This window comes from Bubalus kerabau, chromosome 19 (assembly GCF_029407905.1).
Source record: "Bubalus kerabau isolate K-KA32 ecotype Philippines breed swamp buffalo chromosome 19, PCC_UOA_SB_1v2, whole genome shotgun sequence".
NCBI lineage: Eukaryota > Metazoa > Chordata > Mammalia > Artiodactyla > Bovidae > Bubalus > Bubalus kerabau.
The window spans coordinates 68,152,561-68,170,741 of NC_073642.1; the positions used below are offsets into that span (position 1 = coordinate 68,152,561).

General features: G+C 57.2%; 1 protein-coding gene across 1 annotated transcript in view; it reads left to right on the forward strand.

Moving 5' to 3' along the window:
- The window catches only part of TRAF3 (TNF receptor associated factor 3), a 120,136-nt gene extending 109,398 nt beyond the window's left edge, over window positions 1-10,738 (forward strand). The window contains exons 11-12 of the mRNA XM_055556142.1: window positions 4,806-4,980; window positions 5,549-10,738. Coding sequence (XP_055412117.1) covers window positions 4,806-4,980; window positions 5,549-6,120 — 747 coding nt within the window. The 3' untranslated portion in view covers window positions 6,121-10,738. The remainder of the gene's footprint in view (window positions 1-4,805; window positions 4,981-5,548) is intronic.
- Window positions 10,739-18,181: the final 7,443 nt, after the last annotated feature.

Genomic DNA, 18,181 nt, shown 5'->3' on the forward strand with positions numbered 1-18,181 from the left:
GCGCTGCTGCGGGCCCGGAGGCGGCGGTCAGCACGCTGGGACCAAGGCCTGCGCTGCCGTCCGTGAGCAGGGCCCGCGTGCGCAGGCTGGCGGCGGCACCCGGCCCAGGGCCTGGAGGTGCGCGGGAGGGCCGAGGAAGTGACCCCGTGTTCGAAACCACTTGTTAAGCGTATCAGCAACTGAAGGAAGAATGAGTAGGTAGGGGTTCATTTTTTTTTTAATTTAGTTCTTATTTTAATGTAATGGCTTCCAAAGTTTTTTTATTGAAGTGCAGTTGATTCACAGCGTTGTGCTAACTACTGCCGTACAGCAGACAGAGTGGCTCAGTTACACACACGCGTGCTGTTGTGCAGCCGCTCAGTCGGCTCAGTTACACACACGCGTGCTGTTGTGCAGCCGCTCAGTCGGCTCAGTTACACACACGCGTGCTGTTGTGCAGCCGCTCAGTCGGCTCTGACTCTTTGCGACCCCATGGACTGCAGCACCCCGGGCTTCCCTGTCCTTCACCATCTCAAACTCACGTGCATTGAGTCCATGATGCCATCCAACCATCTCATCCTCTGTCACCCCCTTCTCCTGCCTTCAGTCTTTCCCAGCATCAGGGTCTTTTCCAGTGAGTTGGCTCTTCGCATCAGGTGGCCACAGTATTGGAGCTTCAGCTTCAGCATCAGCTCTTCCAGTGAATGTTCAGGCTTGATCTCCGTTAGGATTGACTGGTTTGATCTCCTTGCAGTCCAAGGGACTCTAAGGAGTCTTTTCCAGCACCTAAATCCTTTAGCACTCAGCCTTTTTTCCAGTCCGACTCTCATGTCTGTATATGACTATTGTAAAAACCATAGCTTTGACTAGATGCTTCTGTCAGTAAAGTGATGTGTATACATTCTGCCTTTGTTTAGCTCTTTATTTTGTGTTGGGGTATAGCCAGTTAGCGGTGTTGCCACAGATCCAGGTGAGCAGTGAAGGGACGTAGGTGAGCATTCTTCTCTGTTATGACTTTCCCCAGGCTGTTGCACACAGTTCCCTGTGCGGCACAGCAGGGCCCTGTGTATCTGATCTACGTATGATAGTTTTCGTTTGCTGACCCCAGCCCCCCACTCCATCCCTCCCTCAACCCCCTTTCCCTGGCTACCACCAGTCTGTCTCTGTGTATGTCGGACTGTCTCTGTTTTGTGAAAGAGTTCATTTGTGTCCGATTTTATATTGCACATGTAAGTGACATCATGTGGTATTTGTCTTTCTGACCTCACCTGATAATCTCTACTTTCATCCCTGTTGCTGCCATCTGGCATTATTTCACTCTTTTTATGGCTGCGTAGTATTCCATTGTGTGTATGAAGAAGTAGGTTCATTTATAACCAAAAAAAATGAGAGAGTCCATACTGAGGCCATGGGTGCCCTCCACCACCGTTTCAACAGAGCCTGGCTCAGCCCTGCACCTCAGTCGCCACCGCAGAGCCTTCCGGCCGCCAGGGGAGGGCTCACTGGCTGGACCGTGGCTCAGGACGCCGCCTGCCTGGCCGCTGTTGCGTGTGGCCGCCTTGCCACTCTCTCCACGGTGGGCCGGACCTTCTTCCCACCTCCTGTCCCGACTCTGGCTCCTCCTGGGACACCTCAGATGGCAGGGTAGACGCCACCTCCTCCAGGAAGCCTTTGCCCAGCCTGTGCCTCGGACCACTTACTGGTGACAGGCCTGTAGCTCTCTGCATGGTGTCCTCCCTGTCTGAACCCTGAGGACGGGCTTGGAAGGAGTCCACACGGAGTGCAGCGTCCTGACAGCCCTGGGCAGGACAGCCAGAGGGGCTTAAAGAAGTGGAACCAAAGAGTGTGTTTGGTTTTCCATCCCTGGAAGGGTAGTTTGTTAATACTTTACTCGTAAAGAACGTTTCTGTTCTGTCTCTTCTGTGCCACGTGGCACATGGGGTCTTGGCTCCCTGGTGGCGGTTGAACCTGTGCCACAGCACTGGAAGCGCACTGGAGCGCCAGGGAAGCCCCTTTCTCCTTAGACAGTTGGGTGGCGCGGTGGTCCCGGTCAGTGAGTCCCACCCGTCCCCGGGCCCCTTGCTGAGCCCGGAACCCACCCACGTCGGCCGAGTGACAGACGGGGATGCAAGGGGCCCGAGCGCAAGACGGAGAGGCTGGCGCCCTGTGAGCAGGTCTCCTGACGAGGGTGTACTTACGTTCTGAACGGTCTGTGCCACGTGTCTCAGCTCCTGAGCCCTTTTTTCTGATAAAACCCTCACCTGCATTTAAGGTCTGTGTTTACAAAGACACGGCGGCAGCTGGGTGGAGACGACTCGTCAACCATGAGGTTGTGTTCGCTGCATCCTCCAGGGAGGGTGGGTGGGTCCGCATGGTGCCTTCACCCACAGCCTCCACCCAGCCAAGGGGCTGCTCGACAGCCACACGTGTCGCTCCTCCCCTGGTGTGGGAGGAGTGCCTCCTAGGTACTGGGTGGGCCTTGTGTGTGTGTGTGTGTGTGCACGCGCGCGTGCATGCGCTTACAGTCCCGTGTCCCCTCCTCCCCGGCCCCGTGTGTCTGTGTGTGTGTATGTCTGTGTGTGTGTGCGTGCGTGCACCTGTGGTCCCATGTTCCCTCCTGCCCAGCCCCGTCTGTCGGTGTATCTGTGTGTGTGTGTGTGCACGCGCGCGCACATGCGTGCGCCTGTAGTCCCATGTCCCCTCCTACCCAGCCCCGTGTGTCTGCGTGTGTGTATGTCTGTGTGTGTGTGCGTGTGTGCGCCTGTGGTCCCATGTTCCCTCCTGCCCAGCCCCGTGTGTCTGTGTGTGTGTGTGTGTGCGCGCATGTGCCTACAGTCCCGTGTCCCCTCCTCCCCGGCCCCGTGTGTCTGCGTGTGTGTATGTCTGTGTGTGCGTGCGCCTGTGGTCCCATGTTCCCTCCTGCCCAGCCCCTTGTGTCTGTGTGTGTATCTGTGTGTGTGTGTGCGTGCACGCGTGCGCACATGTGTGCGCCTGTAGTCCCGTGTCCCCTCCTGCCCAGCCCCGTGTGTCTGTGTGTGTGGGTGTGTGTGTGTGTGTGTGTGCGTGCACGCGTGCGCACATGTGTGCGCCTGTAGTCCCGTGTCCCCTCCTGCCCAGCCCCATGTGTCTGTGTGTGTATCTGTGTGTGTGGGTGTGTGTGTGTGTGTGTGCGTGCACGCGTGCGCACATGTGTGCGCCTGTAGTCCCGTGTCCCCTCCTGCCCAGCCCCATGTGTCTGTGTGTGTATCTGTGTGTGTGTGTGTGTGTGTGTGTGCGCGTGCACGCGTGCGCACATGTGTGCGCCTGTAGTCCCGTGTCCCCTCCTGCCCAGCCCCATGTGTCTGTGTGTGTGTGTGTGTGTGTGTGTGTGTGTGTATGCGCCTGCGGTCCCGTGTCCCCTCCTGCCTGGCCCCGCCCGCTGACTCCTCGCCCCTGGTGTGTAGTGGGGGCGTCGCGGTCGCTTCTGTCCCCAGAGCTCCTCGTGGCCTCGGGCCGCTGTCCCGTGCAGTCCCCGCTGGGGGGCTCGGAAGTGAGGAGCAACAGCCTCGGCCGCTCCGCCCCGCGCTCACCCCGGGCTCCAGCAGCCCTGCGGGCCCCCTCGGAGCCGTGCTGGCCGTCTAGCTGTCCGTCAGCGCCCTCCGTCCTCACGGGCCCCCGGCAGCCCGGGTGGTTGCTTCACCACTGGGGCGGGTTGAGGGCGGTCGGACGCTCGTGGTGGCTGTAAGTGTCGGGCGTGTCAGCAGCACTGGCCGCAGAACGCAGGCTTGTGAGCCGGCTGTGCTTCTCAGCACGTGTGCTTAAAAATGAAGCGCTCCCAGTGTGCAAAGAAGTGTTCTTTAGAGAGGTCATCTTTACTTTTTAGATGTTAGCTGATATCAGGGTTTCTTGGAAAGATGAGGAAGATTAACGCTGTACTTTTTACCCCGAAAAGTAACGCATGCTTACGTGTTTGTTCCTTCACGGCTATTAAGAGCCAGCAAAGGTGCTGAAACTTCGAGGTTTAAAAATAGGCCCCCAAAAGGAGAAGTGATCGTGGCAGGCCCCCGGGGCTCCCCCTGCTTGGCCCGCGGCTTTGGGGTTGGCCCCCTCGCCCCACAGCTCCAGGGACTAAGCCGCCCCACCTCAGGTGCTCTATTTCAAAAATGCAGATTGTTTTTAGAGGTGAAAACCCTTCAGGTCCCTGGCTTCATCTACAGGTGGGCAGGCCAGACCTGCTGACTGGACCCCCCCGTTCAGCCCCAGGCCCCCTTCCTGTGACGGTTACAGGTGTGCTGGTCACGTGCTTCTGGAAGAGGGGGTTTCTGAGTGGTTTAAATCCAGCCTCACGTCGACAGCCACGAGTTTGTGAGCAGAGCTCTTCTGCCACGGGGGGCACAGGGCACTGGGCACGGAGCGCATCGAGGGAGAGACCCCCCCCCCCATAGGCACTGGCCTCTTGGCTTCACTGGGGGCCCGAGGACCCACCACCCACCCGGGCCCTGTCCTACTGTGGGAGGCGGTTTCTCTCTGCAGCAGGGGCAGTGCGGGGACTCAGGGGTTCTGGTGCTCCTGGCAGCCACAGAGACAGTGGCCCTGGAGGCTCACAGTTCCACCCCTGCTGGTCACTTGATCTTTTATGGGACCGAGGCCTTCACAGGCCCAGCTGAGACGCTGGGAGAGGGACCTGGGGGTTGCATGCCCTGCAGTTGGGCCTCGGGCCTAGGTCCCTGAGGGCCCGTGGGCCTGAGCCGAGGCGCCCTGTGGGGGCCGGCGGGGGCTCTGCAGAGGTGCGGCCCTCACAGCAGGTCCTAACCGTGTTCTGCCTTTCTGACACTTTGATTTGGAAGCGAGTCATCGACAGCCAAGCAGAGAAACTGAAGGAGCTCGACAAGGAGATCCGGCCCTTCCGGCAGAACTGGGAGGAGGCAGACAGCATGAAGAGCAGCGTGGAGTCCCTCCAGAACCGGGTGACCGAGCTGGAGAGCGTGGACAAGAGCGCGGGGCAGGCAGCGCGCAACACAGGTGAGCCCGCGCGTCCCAGGCCGGTGCTGGGGCCGGCTGTGCGGGAGAGCGGGCACAGACGTGCGCCTGCAGGTGACCGGCTTCCTGCGCCAGGCACAGAGCGCAGGGCGGACGCCAACGGGGCCGGGCCTGCGGGCGGAGGTGCAGGGCTGCGCAGGAAGGCCAGAGGACAGAAGGCGACCAGCAGGCGGCAGGGGACCTGGCCAGCCCGGCAGCGTGGCTGATGCCTAGAGCTGCCTGGGCGTGGAGCGGGGAGGGGGTTGCTGAGCGAGTGTCCTAAAACCGCCTGAGCAGGATTAACCGGGAGGAGCCCGATTATGGGGATGCACGTGGGGCCGGATTAAGCTGGCCAAGGAGCCGAGCAGCTTCGATTCCGGGGGGATCGCCCCGAGCTGGGGAGCCGGGGGCGGCAGACCAGTGCTCCTGGGTGTCCCCGCCCCGCAGGCTGAGGCTGGGGGTCCGGGGCGTGCGTCTCCGGCCCCCCATGGGCGCGGGCACCTCCACCCCCCACCCCGCGGGCCGGCCTCCGTGGGTCACGTGTGTGCGCGCCCGCCGTGTCTCCCGCCAGGCCTGCTGGAGTCGCAGCTGAGCCGGCACGACCAGATGCTGAGCGTGCACGACATCCGCCTGGCCGACATGGACCTGCGCTTCCAGGTCCTGGAGACCGCCAGCTACAACGGCGTGCTCATCTGGAAGATCCGCGACTACAAGCGGCGGAAGCAGGAGGCCGTCATGGGCAAGACGCTGTCTCTGTACAGCCAGCCCTTCTACACCGGCTACTTCGGCTACAAGATGTGCGCCAGGGTCTACCTGAACGGGGACGGCATGGGCAAGGGCACGCACCTGTCGCTCTTCTTCGTCATCATGCGCGGCGAGTACGACGCACTGCTGCCCTGGCCCTTCAAGCAGAAAGTGACGCTCATGCTGATGGACCAGGGGTCCTCGCGGCGGCACCTGGGGGATGCGTTCAAGCCGGACCCCAACAGCAGCAGCTTCAAGAAGCCCACTGGGGAGATGAACATCGCCTCCGGGTGCCCCGTCTTTGTGGCCCAGACTGTGCTGGAGAACGGGACGTACATCAAAGACGACACCATTTTTATCAAAGTCATAGTGGATACTTCGGACCTGCCGGACCCCTGACGCGTCCCCGGGGCGGCGGATCGAGCAGAAGGCAACTCCTCCAGGGGGTTTGAACCGGCCGTCTCCACCGAGGTCCTCGCGCTCAGAAAAGGACCTTGGGGGACGGAGGAAGCAGCAGAAGGCGGCCGCGGGCCGGCGGGAGGAGCCACGCGTGAGGACTCAGCCAACACGTTTTGTAATAGACTAGCAACACTTCACTCTGGAGAATTATTTATCCTTCGACGAGATAAATACTGCTGTCAGAGAAGGTTTTCATTTTCATTTTTAAAGATCTAGTTAATTAAGGTGGAAAACATATATGCTAAAGAAAAGAACCATGAATTTTTTTCTTCCTTAAACTTGAACACCAAAAAAAAAAAGAACACATACACACCACACACACACACACACACACACACACACACACACACACACACCTGGGGATAGCTGGACATGTCAGCATGTTAAGAAGAATTTATGAAATAATAATGCAATTCTGATATATTCATTCTAAAATTCAAGAGTGCAATCTTGTTTCAAATATAGTATATTGTCTATTTTTAAGGCCTCATCTGGTCTCTGTTTTAATAATTTGTTTGTCAGAAGACCCTGAAGTACACCTAGGTCTTTTTTGAAAGTCTCTAAATTCAGAATCATTTTTTAATTTAAAGTTCTAAGATAATTGTTACTGCAAACATTTTATTTTAAAACGTTGATAGACTGATATTTCTTGGAAGAAAATGTAAAATATCAAACACTGGTTATCACTTGTGATAGGAAAGAGAATATTCAATCTGTTGTTATTTCTCGTTAGAAATGTAAACCTTCAATATCTGTCGTAGTTAATGACACTACTTCAAAATTACTATGAAAGGAAAATTGCTCATGGATGCTGTGCATCATTTTCAGATTTATAATTGTTTTCACCCTAAAATAGGGCATTAGTTGAACTTTGGAGTTCTAAACAAAATCCTGTAGGTTTTTAAAATTCTGCCCCATGTGTTCAGACACGCTCTCTCTTGCTGACAACACCGACTTCCGTGTCCAGCGTTGGGGGTGGGCAGGCGACTTCGCGCTGACGGCGGCCACAGCAGAAACCGTGTTCCCCATCCAGTCATAACTGCTGCATTCGCTCCAGCCTTTGCGTAGAGATGGTGGCATCCTGTACACGTGCCTTAGATGTGACTTGCTGCTTCTCGACCCCAGCTTTGTGTTCCCCGTGATTCCAGAAGGCGATGGTTCAGCCAGACTCTATCTTGACCACTAACTAGACCTTTGCCTGCTCGGGGGGCCTCCCACAGCCCCGTCCGCCGGCCCCCCCGGAGCCTCCGCCGCTTCGTCATCCCAGATTCCAAATCTCTCGGGCCCACGGGCACAGGCAGAGCCGGGCAGGAGCTGCGCCTTCGTGTCCCGGGCGCGGGCGCCCAGATGCCCGCCGCAGGGCCCTCTGAGCATTCCAGAGACCGCCGACCCGGGCCGCAGGGCTGGGCCACGGGCGTCCCGGGGCCGCCCTCTCACGGGTGGGGCGGACCCGGGGCCCGTCGTCTGGCCGCGCCTGCCCGGGGCGCCTCTCACCCCGTTCCCCTTCTCTCAATGGTCCAACTGTGAAGAGCGGGCCTGCCCTGTGCCCCTGCTATGCACCCCGCTCCATGGGTGCTCTTACACTGATGGGTGCTACACGTGACGGGTGCTTCTTAGGCGAAACCAATGTGTGTGAACCGCGCATCTGTGCCGCTCGTCCAAGAGACGCGCCCACGACGGGCCAGCCGGCCGCGCACCCCAGACTGCCTGCCGCGGGCTGCCGGCGGCCGCGGGGGCGGCCAGGGGTGCCCGGCGGCCCGCGTCTCTGGTGCTGCCGACCGCCCTGGGTGTGCCTTCGCCCCAGTGCCTGCTGGAAGCACCTCCTCTCCACCGCGTCCCTGGGCTTCCATAAGTGACCTCATGGGTTCCCAGCACCCGCCCGCCCGCAGTTACAGCTCCGTCGTCTTCATCTCCGTTTCTTTCCCTCCCCACCCCCACCCCAGTTGCTTTGAGGCCGGATCGCGTCCTTGGTCCCGCCGCCCCCCTCCACCCCTGTCCGCTCACAGAGGAGGGGCTCCTGCAGGTGCTGCGGGACCACTGCTCCCTCGAAGGTGCCTGGACTCCCGGGGCTCCAGGCGGCCCCCACCTGGCCTCCAGACGGTGTTCCCGGGAGGCCAGAGGTGACCGAAGGGGACCGCCTGCCACTTCCTCCTGCCTCACTAGAAGGACGGACAATACTGACAGAAGCAGCATCTCGGTCTGTTGTTATAAAACAGTTCTTTCCCCGCCCTGGGTGGGGAGCCTGTCGGCAGCACTCCAGAAGCATCTGGCCAGTGGGGGGGAGGGGGCTTTCCAGGAGCCCCTCTAGTGGGAGATGGACCCCCACGCCACCCCCGGAGCCGTGGGACCCGGCTCACTGTGCTCGGGGCGGATGCTGGGACGTGGCGGGAGCTTCAGGCTGCGGTGAGCCGCGGGGAAGCCGGCCGCGCAGCGGGGCGCCGCTCTCATGGTCTATCTGACGTTGGGCCCCCTCCAGCCCCACCTCCACCAGGCCCCGGCCAAGGGATGGGTTTCAGACACGGCACACAGATGCGTTTTCGCATTAACTCAGTATCAAGTTCCCCACAGAACAGGCCGTTCCAGTGCTTTAGAGGAACCTCGGTGAGTCCCACGCGGGGTCGGCCCGCCTGCGTCCCGGCCCCGTCGCCTGTCGTGGAAACGGAGACCCGCAGGGCCCTGGCGGCCAGGAGAGGGTCTCGCCTGCGGGTGGGGGCCGGGGGGCCGGGGTCGGGCCCACCTGGGCCTCTGTCACAGGTCAGGGGTTTTCAGTCGGCGGTTGTATCGGTGACACGGAGACAGCAGGGACGCCTGTGAATTGTTCACAGGCCCGTCCCACGGGAGGGTGGCGCGGTCACTGTGCAGGTGGGTGAGGAGGGCCGCCGTCTGCCCCCCGCCCAGCCCCAGAGCCCCGCCTCGGGCTGAGCAGGCGGCTCCCCTGTCCTGGAGGCGGGCCCCACCAGGCCCTCAGACGGCAGCGGGGGCCCGAGTGGCCATCCTGGCCAGAAAGGGGCAGACGGTCTCCTGACAGCTCGTCTCCGCAGGGTCCCCAGCCATCTGGGGCCCCGCGTCCCTGTCGCCCCCCGGCACTCAGTGTCGAGGGATGGTCTCCCGTGCCGGGCCTGGCATCCAGCCTGCAGCCTGCGGGCAGCCGGCCGAACCCTGAAACAGCAGGCGCGGGCCCCCGAGCCTACCCCAGGGGCGCACACCTCCAGCCACCCAGGCCCGCTGTGCCTCCCGGCCCGCGCCCGGAGGGGCACCTGTCACCCCGAGCTGGCCGTGGACTGCTCCAGCCCCAGCATCTCCACCTGCCGTCACGGGCGCTGGCCGGGGACCAGGAGAGCCACGTGGGGCTCAGCCACACCTCCGCCCTCCGAAACCCGCCCCTCTGCTGGTGCTGACCGCCAGGGCTGGAGAGGGCTCAGGCAGAGCCTGAAGGGGAAGTCCAGGCGCTCCTTTGCTCCGTGACCTGATGGCGGAGGAGGGGGGGGGGGGTGTCCGTCACCCAGTCTGCTGCTCAGCCCAAGACCACGGTTCTGCTTTCTGTTCGCAAATCTCGATAGCTCTGTTTCTTCCAAAATAGATCGTGTCCCCGAGGGTCCAGGTCGGATGGGGTCAGCTGGGAGCTGCAGCCAGGGCAGGTGGCCGGCCGTCTCTGCGCTGGTTGCCCCTGGCGAGCTGGGGCGGCAGGGGTGGAGGCGTTTCTGCTGGCCTCAGTGCCCGGGGCGAGGGGTCAGCCCATGGGCAGAGGCCCGGGTGAGTGGCTCGAAGCAGTGCCCGCATTTCATTTCTGCTGCTGCTGCTGCTGCTGCGTCTAGTCTGTCTTGTGAACTCGCAACAAAAGAGGTGGAGTCCAGGGTGGCTGCACCACTCCTGCACTTAGTGGCGATCTGTTCCCAACTCGTCCCTTTAGACCAGTAAGATAACTTCCACAGCAAACTCAACGACTTAATTGGTAAACACAAAAAGCTGGCATTATTTTCCAGGATTTCTATGCGAATTACCTGTAGAGTTAACAGAGTCTGTGGTCAAGGAAGTGTACATCCATGTAGACACTTTTGAGAATCGGTTCTTTCTCTGATGGCACACCTCTGCGTTCAGTTCTCTTACCCAAAACAAAGACCAAAGAAGGCCAATCTCTCGTGTGACTCTGTATTTTTAATCTGCCTGTTTTAAAAAAATAAAACCTTGCGTCTGTACAGCCGCTCGCTGTGAGGACCCATCTTGACAGTCCAAGTGATTGTGACCAGTGACCACGTCCCGTGTTCTTCTGCTCTTCTGAGAAAAAAACACAAAAGGACCGTGTGAGTTATTGCCCAGCAATAATCATGTTGTTAACTGTGGGTCAACAACATGTCTGACTTCCTGATAGCATTATTATGTTTGATATTTTTGTTTACTGTATATCGTGTGTGGTTTTATTTGGTATTTATTTGTGTTTTGAGGTCTTGCAACGTTTTTGTGTTCCTGATGCTAATAACTGAAGTTTGTAAGAGTGTAGAATGCCCAACTTTGAAATGCTGAAACTGTCTCATTAGAGGAAAATAAACCTGACTGAGGAGTCTCGGCTTCTTTCTCAGCTCACTCTCAGAGGCCCAGCACCATGGGGCCAGCCTCCCCAGGTGGTCACGGGGGCCCAGCCCTGGCGCAGGAAGCCCCGCTCCTCCCATGAGGCTCCCCCTGAGTCAGCAGGCGTGGGGGCTGCCCCAGTACCCCAGGCACAGCACGAAGGCCCCGGGCTCTGCCCAGCCCCCCACAACCCCTGCTCCTCCGTGTATCACCCCCACAGCTGTGTGGCCCCCCTAAGCCCACCCTGCGCTCTGCCGTCTCCGCATGGCTGGCTTGTGGGGCGCTGGGGCCTCGTGGGGGTGTTTCCAGGTGAGGACTGACGGCCTCTGCATTCCCCCCCACACACAGCATCAGTGCCGGCCCGGCGGTGGCCTGAGTCCCTGCAGAGCTCCAGTGGGCTGGGGGCCGCGCCCCGAGCCTGCGTCACTCTATCAGACGCTGGAGGTTGAGGGGAAGCTGTGAGGGGCCCAAACCCCACACCCAGCCTTGCTCCTGAGCAACCCCAGGGCCGCAGGTGGGGCCTCGGAGGGTAGAGCACAGAGACCCAGGATCTGAGGACCGGAGGGCTGCTGGCCCCAGGTGGAGGTTCAGGACTGCGGGCAGGGCCCCCGCCCTGGGCACCTCTGTTTCTTCTGCTCCCAGACATTCATTAGGCCGCAGGAGACCCAGAGGAGGGGCAGTGGTGCAGCGGGGGGGACACGCTCAGCCAGTGGTGCCCACACCCCTGGGCGGAAGTGCCTCGGGGCGACCTCGGCCTGTTGGACAGGATGGGCAGCCGGCCACGACACAGGCTCTGGTCATTCAGCTGCGAGTCCTCCCACCATGGACGGCATGGGGGTGGGAGGGACCCTCGGCACAGCACTGGGCTCCAGGGCGCCCCCCCAAGCCCCTGCCGGGATTGGAGCCTGGTCACCCCGTACTCAGCCCCCAGGTCCACTCGCTTGTCGTGGCCCGGCTGGTCCCCTGGGTGGCTGGGAGTGTCTCTGACTCCGGCTGTGGCTCCCCTGGGCCCAGCGGCCCGTGGTGTTTCCCCTGACTGACCACCCCCCGCATACAGAGGCCGCGGGGACAGGCGACACGTTAACCCCCACTGGAGGGGCGGGCAGGTGGGACAGTGCGGGCCCCTGACCGACCCTTGCCAGAACCCTCCCCAAGGTGGGGGGCTCAGCCACCCGCTGGGGGCAGTCTCCCGGGTGTCGCCTGCCTGGCGTGCACACGTGGGGAAGGGGCGGCCTGGCAGGGACTGAGGCCCCCTGGGGTGGCCCTCGCACACCCCGCGCCCCCCAGGCTGTGAGCGGGCACTGCTGCCTGGCTCTGCAGGCAGAGGAGGAAACAGACCAGCTGAGCCGCCGGCCCACAGCACTCACACCGGGCACAGCCCGCATCCGAGCCTGGCACACCCCCGCCCCCGCTGAGCCGCCAGCCGCCCACCTGGGCCCCGCTGGCTGACGGGTGGTCCGCTCAGCCCCTCCCAAGCTGGGCGGAGACCCCGGTTCACTCCCTCCTGCGCTCCTGCATGTTCATGCCGAGCCCAGCCCCCAGCACGCCCACCTCACCTCTGCGCGCTCCTGCCTCAGGCCCTTTACGCCAGCTGTTTCTGCCCAGGTGGGGCTGGCGTAGCCCCCTCCTCACGCAGGCCTGCCTGGCCACCTTGCCTGAGGGCTCGCACACGCCCTGCCCCCCGCAGGCCTGGCGCCAAGCGTGTGGATGAAGGAGAGGCCCACCGAGAGGCCCAGAGGTTGCAGGGAGGCTGGAGGCCACAGGGAGGAGTTTCCCAGGGCTCCGCACCCCTGGGCTGGCAGGACTGAGCGGGACAGCAAGGCCTGGGAGGTGCCCGGCCAGCCTTGGGGGAGTGCCAGCCTTCCCTCCCCCTCGTGAATATTTTTGAACTTCTGGTGTTCCAGGCGGTTCCCGCGCAGTGTGAACAAAGCCCCAGGAGCCCCACCGGGCAGCAGTCAGTGGCGGATGCTGACAGTGGGTGTGTGTGTGGCCAGGGTCGGGGGGTGGCCCTGTTCAGACACTGAGAGAAGGGGGCCCTGCTGATGGGGGCCGTCCTCACCCCTCCTCCCGGGATCCAGGAACTGAACCGTGCGAGTCGGAGCTTCGGGCCCTCCAGAGGGACACTAAGGCCCAGAGAGGTGCAGGAATCTGCCCAAGGTCACACAGCTAGTCAAGAACAAAAATGCAGGAGAAGGAGCTGGGGAACTGGCCTGGGGGTGGATCTGTGCCCACGGAGTGGGGGTGCGGGGGGAAGCCTGCGGACCATGGCTGCGGGCAGAGGAGGGCCACCCCGACCCTGGGGGCAGCAGGACAGTCGGTGCCCTCAGCCAAGGGGCGCTGCAGTGGCTGCTGAGGCCACAGGACTGGCACTCAGCTGGAAACTGGACCCTTCAAGGGGGCGCGGTGGCCTAACGGGGGTGGGGGCGCTCCAGCTCTGCCAGGGAAAGGTGACCACAGAGGGCAGTCAAGCCAAGGCAGAGCCGGACACATACGGGGACCCTGGGCCCACCCGTGCCCGAAGCAGCTGTGCAGCGGACCTCCTAGTTACTGGGAGAAGTGCTCCGGGATGTGTGTCTTTGCCCACTCTGACCCCGTCCTGCCTCCGCTCAGTATGGCGCGTTGGGCAACGGATGCTCCTACGCCGAGCCCAGCAGCCCCGGCTCCTCCTGTCCTGCCCCCGTCAGTCTGACCTGGAGCTGCAGCTGTGACCTCATACTTCGAGTCTGGCTTTACCACCACATCTTCCAGGAAGCCTGCCTTGACTGCTGTGAAGGATGGAGCTTCCTGTCAGCCCTACAGGTGACCAAAGTCAAACTCAGGACCATAAAGACCCACCTTCCCCATCCCAGGCTGGGCTGGGGGCCAGCCCATCAGGTAGATCCTGCACTGCTGAGCTCCTGAGTGCCCCATCCCAGCCAGGAGAAAGGGTGGGACAAGCTGGTGGGCTCGCTCCCTCCCTCCCAGTCAGAGAAGTCGCTGTCCCACGGCAGAAAGTGATCTGAGTGCCCCCAGCAGTGGGCTCCATCCTTGGAGGAAATACCTTGTGTGGGGGAGAAGCAGAGACTAGTCAGAGAGAAAAGCGCCCAGGACAGGAGGTCTGCAGGTGAGGGTGGCCTGGAGACAGGCAAGGGGGAGTCACTCCCCTTCACTCTGCCTGCACACCCACCTCCACAATCTACCCTTTGACCCGTCCTTGCATGTTAATTCATGAACCACAAGGGCATCCTGAAGCCAGGGGCCCACTCGCCATTCCTTTCCCTCCCATCAACCATAACCAACCAGGCATCATGCGTTGGTCTCCCACCATCCACCGATCACCCCATTCATCTCACCATTCATTCCCAGCCTGTCCCCTAACAATCAGTTCACCATCCACCCATCACCCATAAACCCGTCATCCAGGTTACCAAGCCCCATCCATCTGCCCACCCACTCCCTCTCTGCCATCCCATCACCAGCAAATCCATCCACTCCCCACCACCCACCCCCATCCCTGTATCCCATAGAGAGAGCCAGGCACCCTTCTCTCCGATTAAACACAGCCATCCACCCGGTTTCATCCTTCCACATCCCCCATCCTCCACCCATTCACCCATCCTGCACTCATTCACTCTGCTCACCTGTCCATCCACCCATCCATTTATATCCGGTCACCACTCTACCCTCAGCCAGCCAGCCACCACCATTCTACTGATCGCCCATGCTCATTCACCTGCGTCCCATTTGCCATTCATTTATCTGCCATCGATACCTTCATCCACCATTCAGCTCATTTACCATCCATTTCCATCCATTCACCATCAAAAATCCACAGACTTGTTTTCATCATTCAGGTATGACCTAAATCAAATCCCGCTATACAGGGGAAGTGACCGATTCAAGGAATTATATATATATATATAATATATATTTACATATGTAATATATATTTATAATATATAATATATAAAGTATATATATTATATGTATGTAATTTAATTTATATATAATATAAATATATTAATTATAATTTATATTTATAGATATTAAATATATAAACAATATTTTATATTAATATATATTATATATAATATAATACATTAAATATATATTATAATATATCTAAATATATATTATGTTATATATAAATTATATATTACATATATATGTACATATATATTACATATAATATGTATGTTATTTATATTTATATTATATACATATACTATATATAATATATATTTTAATATTTAATATTTTAATATATAATGTATATTAACATATAAAATTGTTATTATATAGGTTATATATAGATATATATAGATTATATATAGATAGATAGATTCAAGGAATTAGATCTGATACACAGAGTGCCTGAAGAACTATGGACAGAGGTTATTGACATTGTACAGGAGGCAGTGGTCAAGACCATCCCCAAGAAAAAGAAATATAAAAAGGCAAAATGGTTGTCTGAGGAGGCTTTACAAATAGCTGTGAATAGAACAGAAATGAAAGGCAAAGGAGAAAAGGAAAGATAGCCATTTGAATGCAGAGTTCCAAAGAATAGCAAGGAGAGATAAGGAAGCCTTCCTCAGTGATCAGTGCAAAGAAATAGAAGAAAACAATAGAATGGGAAAGACTAGAGATCTCTTCAAGAAAATTAGAGATACCAAGGGAACATTTCATGCAAAGATGGGCTCAATAAAGGACAGAAATGTTAGGGACCTAAAAGAAACAGAAGATATTAAGAAGAGGTGGCAAGAATACATGGAAGAACTGTACAAAAAAGATCTTCATGACCCAGATAATCACGATGGTGTGATCACTCACCTAGAGCCAGACATCTTGGAATGTGAAGTCAAGTGGGCCTTAGGAAGCATCACTATGAACAAAGCTAGTGGAGGTGATGAAATTCCAGTTGAGCTATTTGAATTCCTAAAAGATAATACTGTGAAAGTGTTGCACTCAATATGTCAGCAAATTGGGAAAACTCAGCAGTGGCCACAGGACTGGAAAAGGTCAGTTTTCATTCCAACCCCAAAGAAAGGCAATGCCAAAGAAACTTCAAACTACTGCACAACTGCACTCATTTCACACGCTAGGAAAGTAATGCTCAAAATTCTCCAAGCCAGGCTTCAACAGTACATGAACCATGAACTTCCAGATGTTCAAGCTGTATTTAGAAAAGGCAGAGGAACCAAAGATCAAATTGCCAACATCCGCTGGATCATTGAGAAAGCAAGAGAGTTCCAGAAAAACATCTATTTCTGCTTTATTGACTACGCCAAAGCCTTGGAGAAGGCAATGGCACCCCACTCCAGTACTCTTGCCTGGAAAATCCCGTGGACGGAGGAGCCTGGTGGGCTGCAGTCCATGGGGTCGCAAAGAGTCGGACACAACTGAGCAACTTCCCTTTCACTTTTCACTTTCATGCATTGGAGAAGGAAATGGCAACCCACTCCGGTGTTCTTGCCTGGAGAATCCCAGGGATGGGGGAGCCTGGTGGGCTGCCATCTCTGGGGTCACACAGAGTCACACACGACTGTAGTGACTTAGCAGCAAAGCCTTTGACTGTGTGGGTCACAGCAGACTATGGAGAATTCTGAAAGAGATGTGAATACCAGACCACCTGACCTGCCTCTTGAAAAACCTGTATGCAGGTCAAGAAGTAACAGTTAGAACTGGACATGGAACAACAGACTGGTTCTGAATCGGGAAAGGAGTATGTCATGGCTGTATATTGTCACCCTGCTTATTTAACTTCTATGCAGAGTACATCATGAGAAATGCTGGGCTGGAAGAAGCACAAACTGGAATCAAGATTGCCGGGAGAAATATCTATAACCTCAGATATGCAGATGACATCACCCTTATGGCAGAAAGTGAAGAGGAACTCAAAAGCCTCTTGATGAAAGTGAAAGAGGAGAGTGAAAAAGTTGGCTTAAAACTCAACATTCAGAAAACGAAGATCATGGCATGTGGTCCCATCACTTCGTGGCAAATAAATGGGGAAACACTGGAAGCAGTGAGAGACTTTCTTTTTCTGGGCTCCAAGATCATTGCAGATGGGGACTGCAGCCATGAAATTAAAAGACGCTTGCTCCTTGGAAGGAAAGTTATGACCAACCTAGTCAGCTTATTAAAAAGCAGAGACATTAACTTTGCCAACAAAGGCCCATCTAGTCAAAGCTATGGTTTTTCCAATAGTCATGTATGGATGTGAGAGTTGGACTGTGAAGAAAGCTCTGCTAAGCTGCTAAGTCACTTCAGTTCAGTTCAGTTCAGTCGCTCAGTCGTGTCCGACTCTTTGCGACCCCATGAATCGCAGCACACCAGGCCTCCCTGTCCATCACCAACTCCCGGAGTTCACCCAGACTCACATCCATCAAGTCAGTGATGCCATCCAGCCATCTTATCCTCTGTCGTCCCCTTCTCCTCCTGCCCCCAATCCCTCCGAGCATCAGAGTCTTTTCCAGTGAGTCAACTCTTCGAATGAGGTGGCCAAAGTACTGGAGTTTCAGCTATAGCATCATTCCTTCCAAAGAAATCCCAGGGCTGATCTCCTTCAGAATGGACTGGTTGGATCTCCCTGCAGTCCAAGGGACTCTCAAGAGTCTTCTCCAACACCACAGTTCAAAAGCATCAATTCTTCGGCGCTCAGCCTTCTTCACAGTCCAACTCTCACATCCATACATGACCACAGGAAAAACCATAGCCTTGACTAGACGAACCTTTGTTAGCAAAGTAATGTCTCTGTGTCCAACTCTGTGCGACCCCATAGACAGCAGCCCACCAGGCCCCCCCGTCCCTGGGATTCTCCAGGCAAGAACACTGGAGTGGGTTGCCATTTCCTTCTCCAGAAGAAAGCTGAGCGGCAAAGAATTGATGCTTTTGAACTCTGGTGTTGAAGAAGACTCTTGAGAGTCCCTTAGACTGCAAGGAGATCAAACCAGTCCATCCTAAAGAAAAGCAGTCCTGAATATTCATTGGAAGGACTGATGTTGAAGCTGAAACTTCAATACTCTGGCCACCTGATGCCAAGAACTGACTCATCCGAAAAGACCCTGATGCTGGGAAAGATTTAGGGCAGGAGGAGAAGGGAACAGAGGATGAGATGATTGGATGGCATCACCAACTCAATGGACATGAGTTTGAGTAAATTCTAGGAGTTGGTGATGGACAGGGAGGCCTGTACCTTCCCACCATCCTCCACACACCAGACACCAGGTGCCACCGGTCTGCCACCATCCACAGTCCACCAGCCTAGGAGGCAGGAGGGCCTGCCTGGACCCGGCCCCTGGACAAGCCAACACACGGCCCCAAAATGCAGGCAGCTGAGTGCAGCCCGAGCTGCATCTGGGGCAGAGAGGCGCCCCGCCCGCAACGCACCGTTTCCTTGGGAAATGGTGCCCTCAAGCTCCCTTTATGAGCGCCCAAGGTCTTCAGGTCCTGGAGC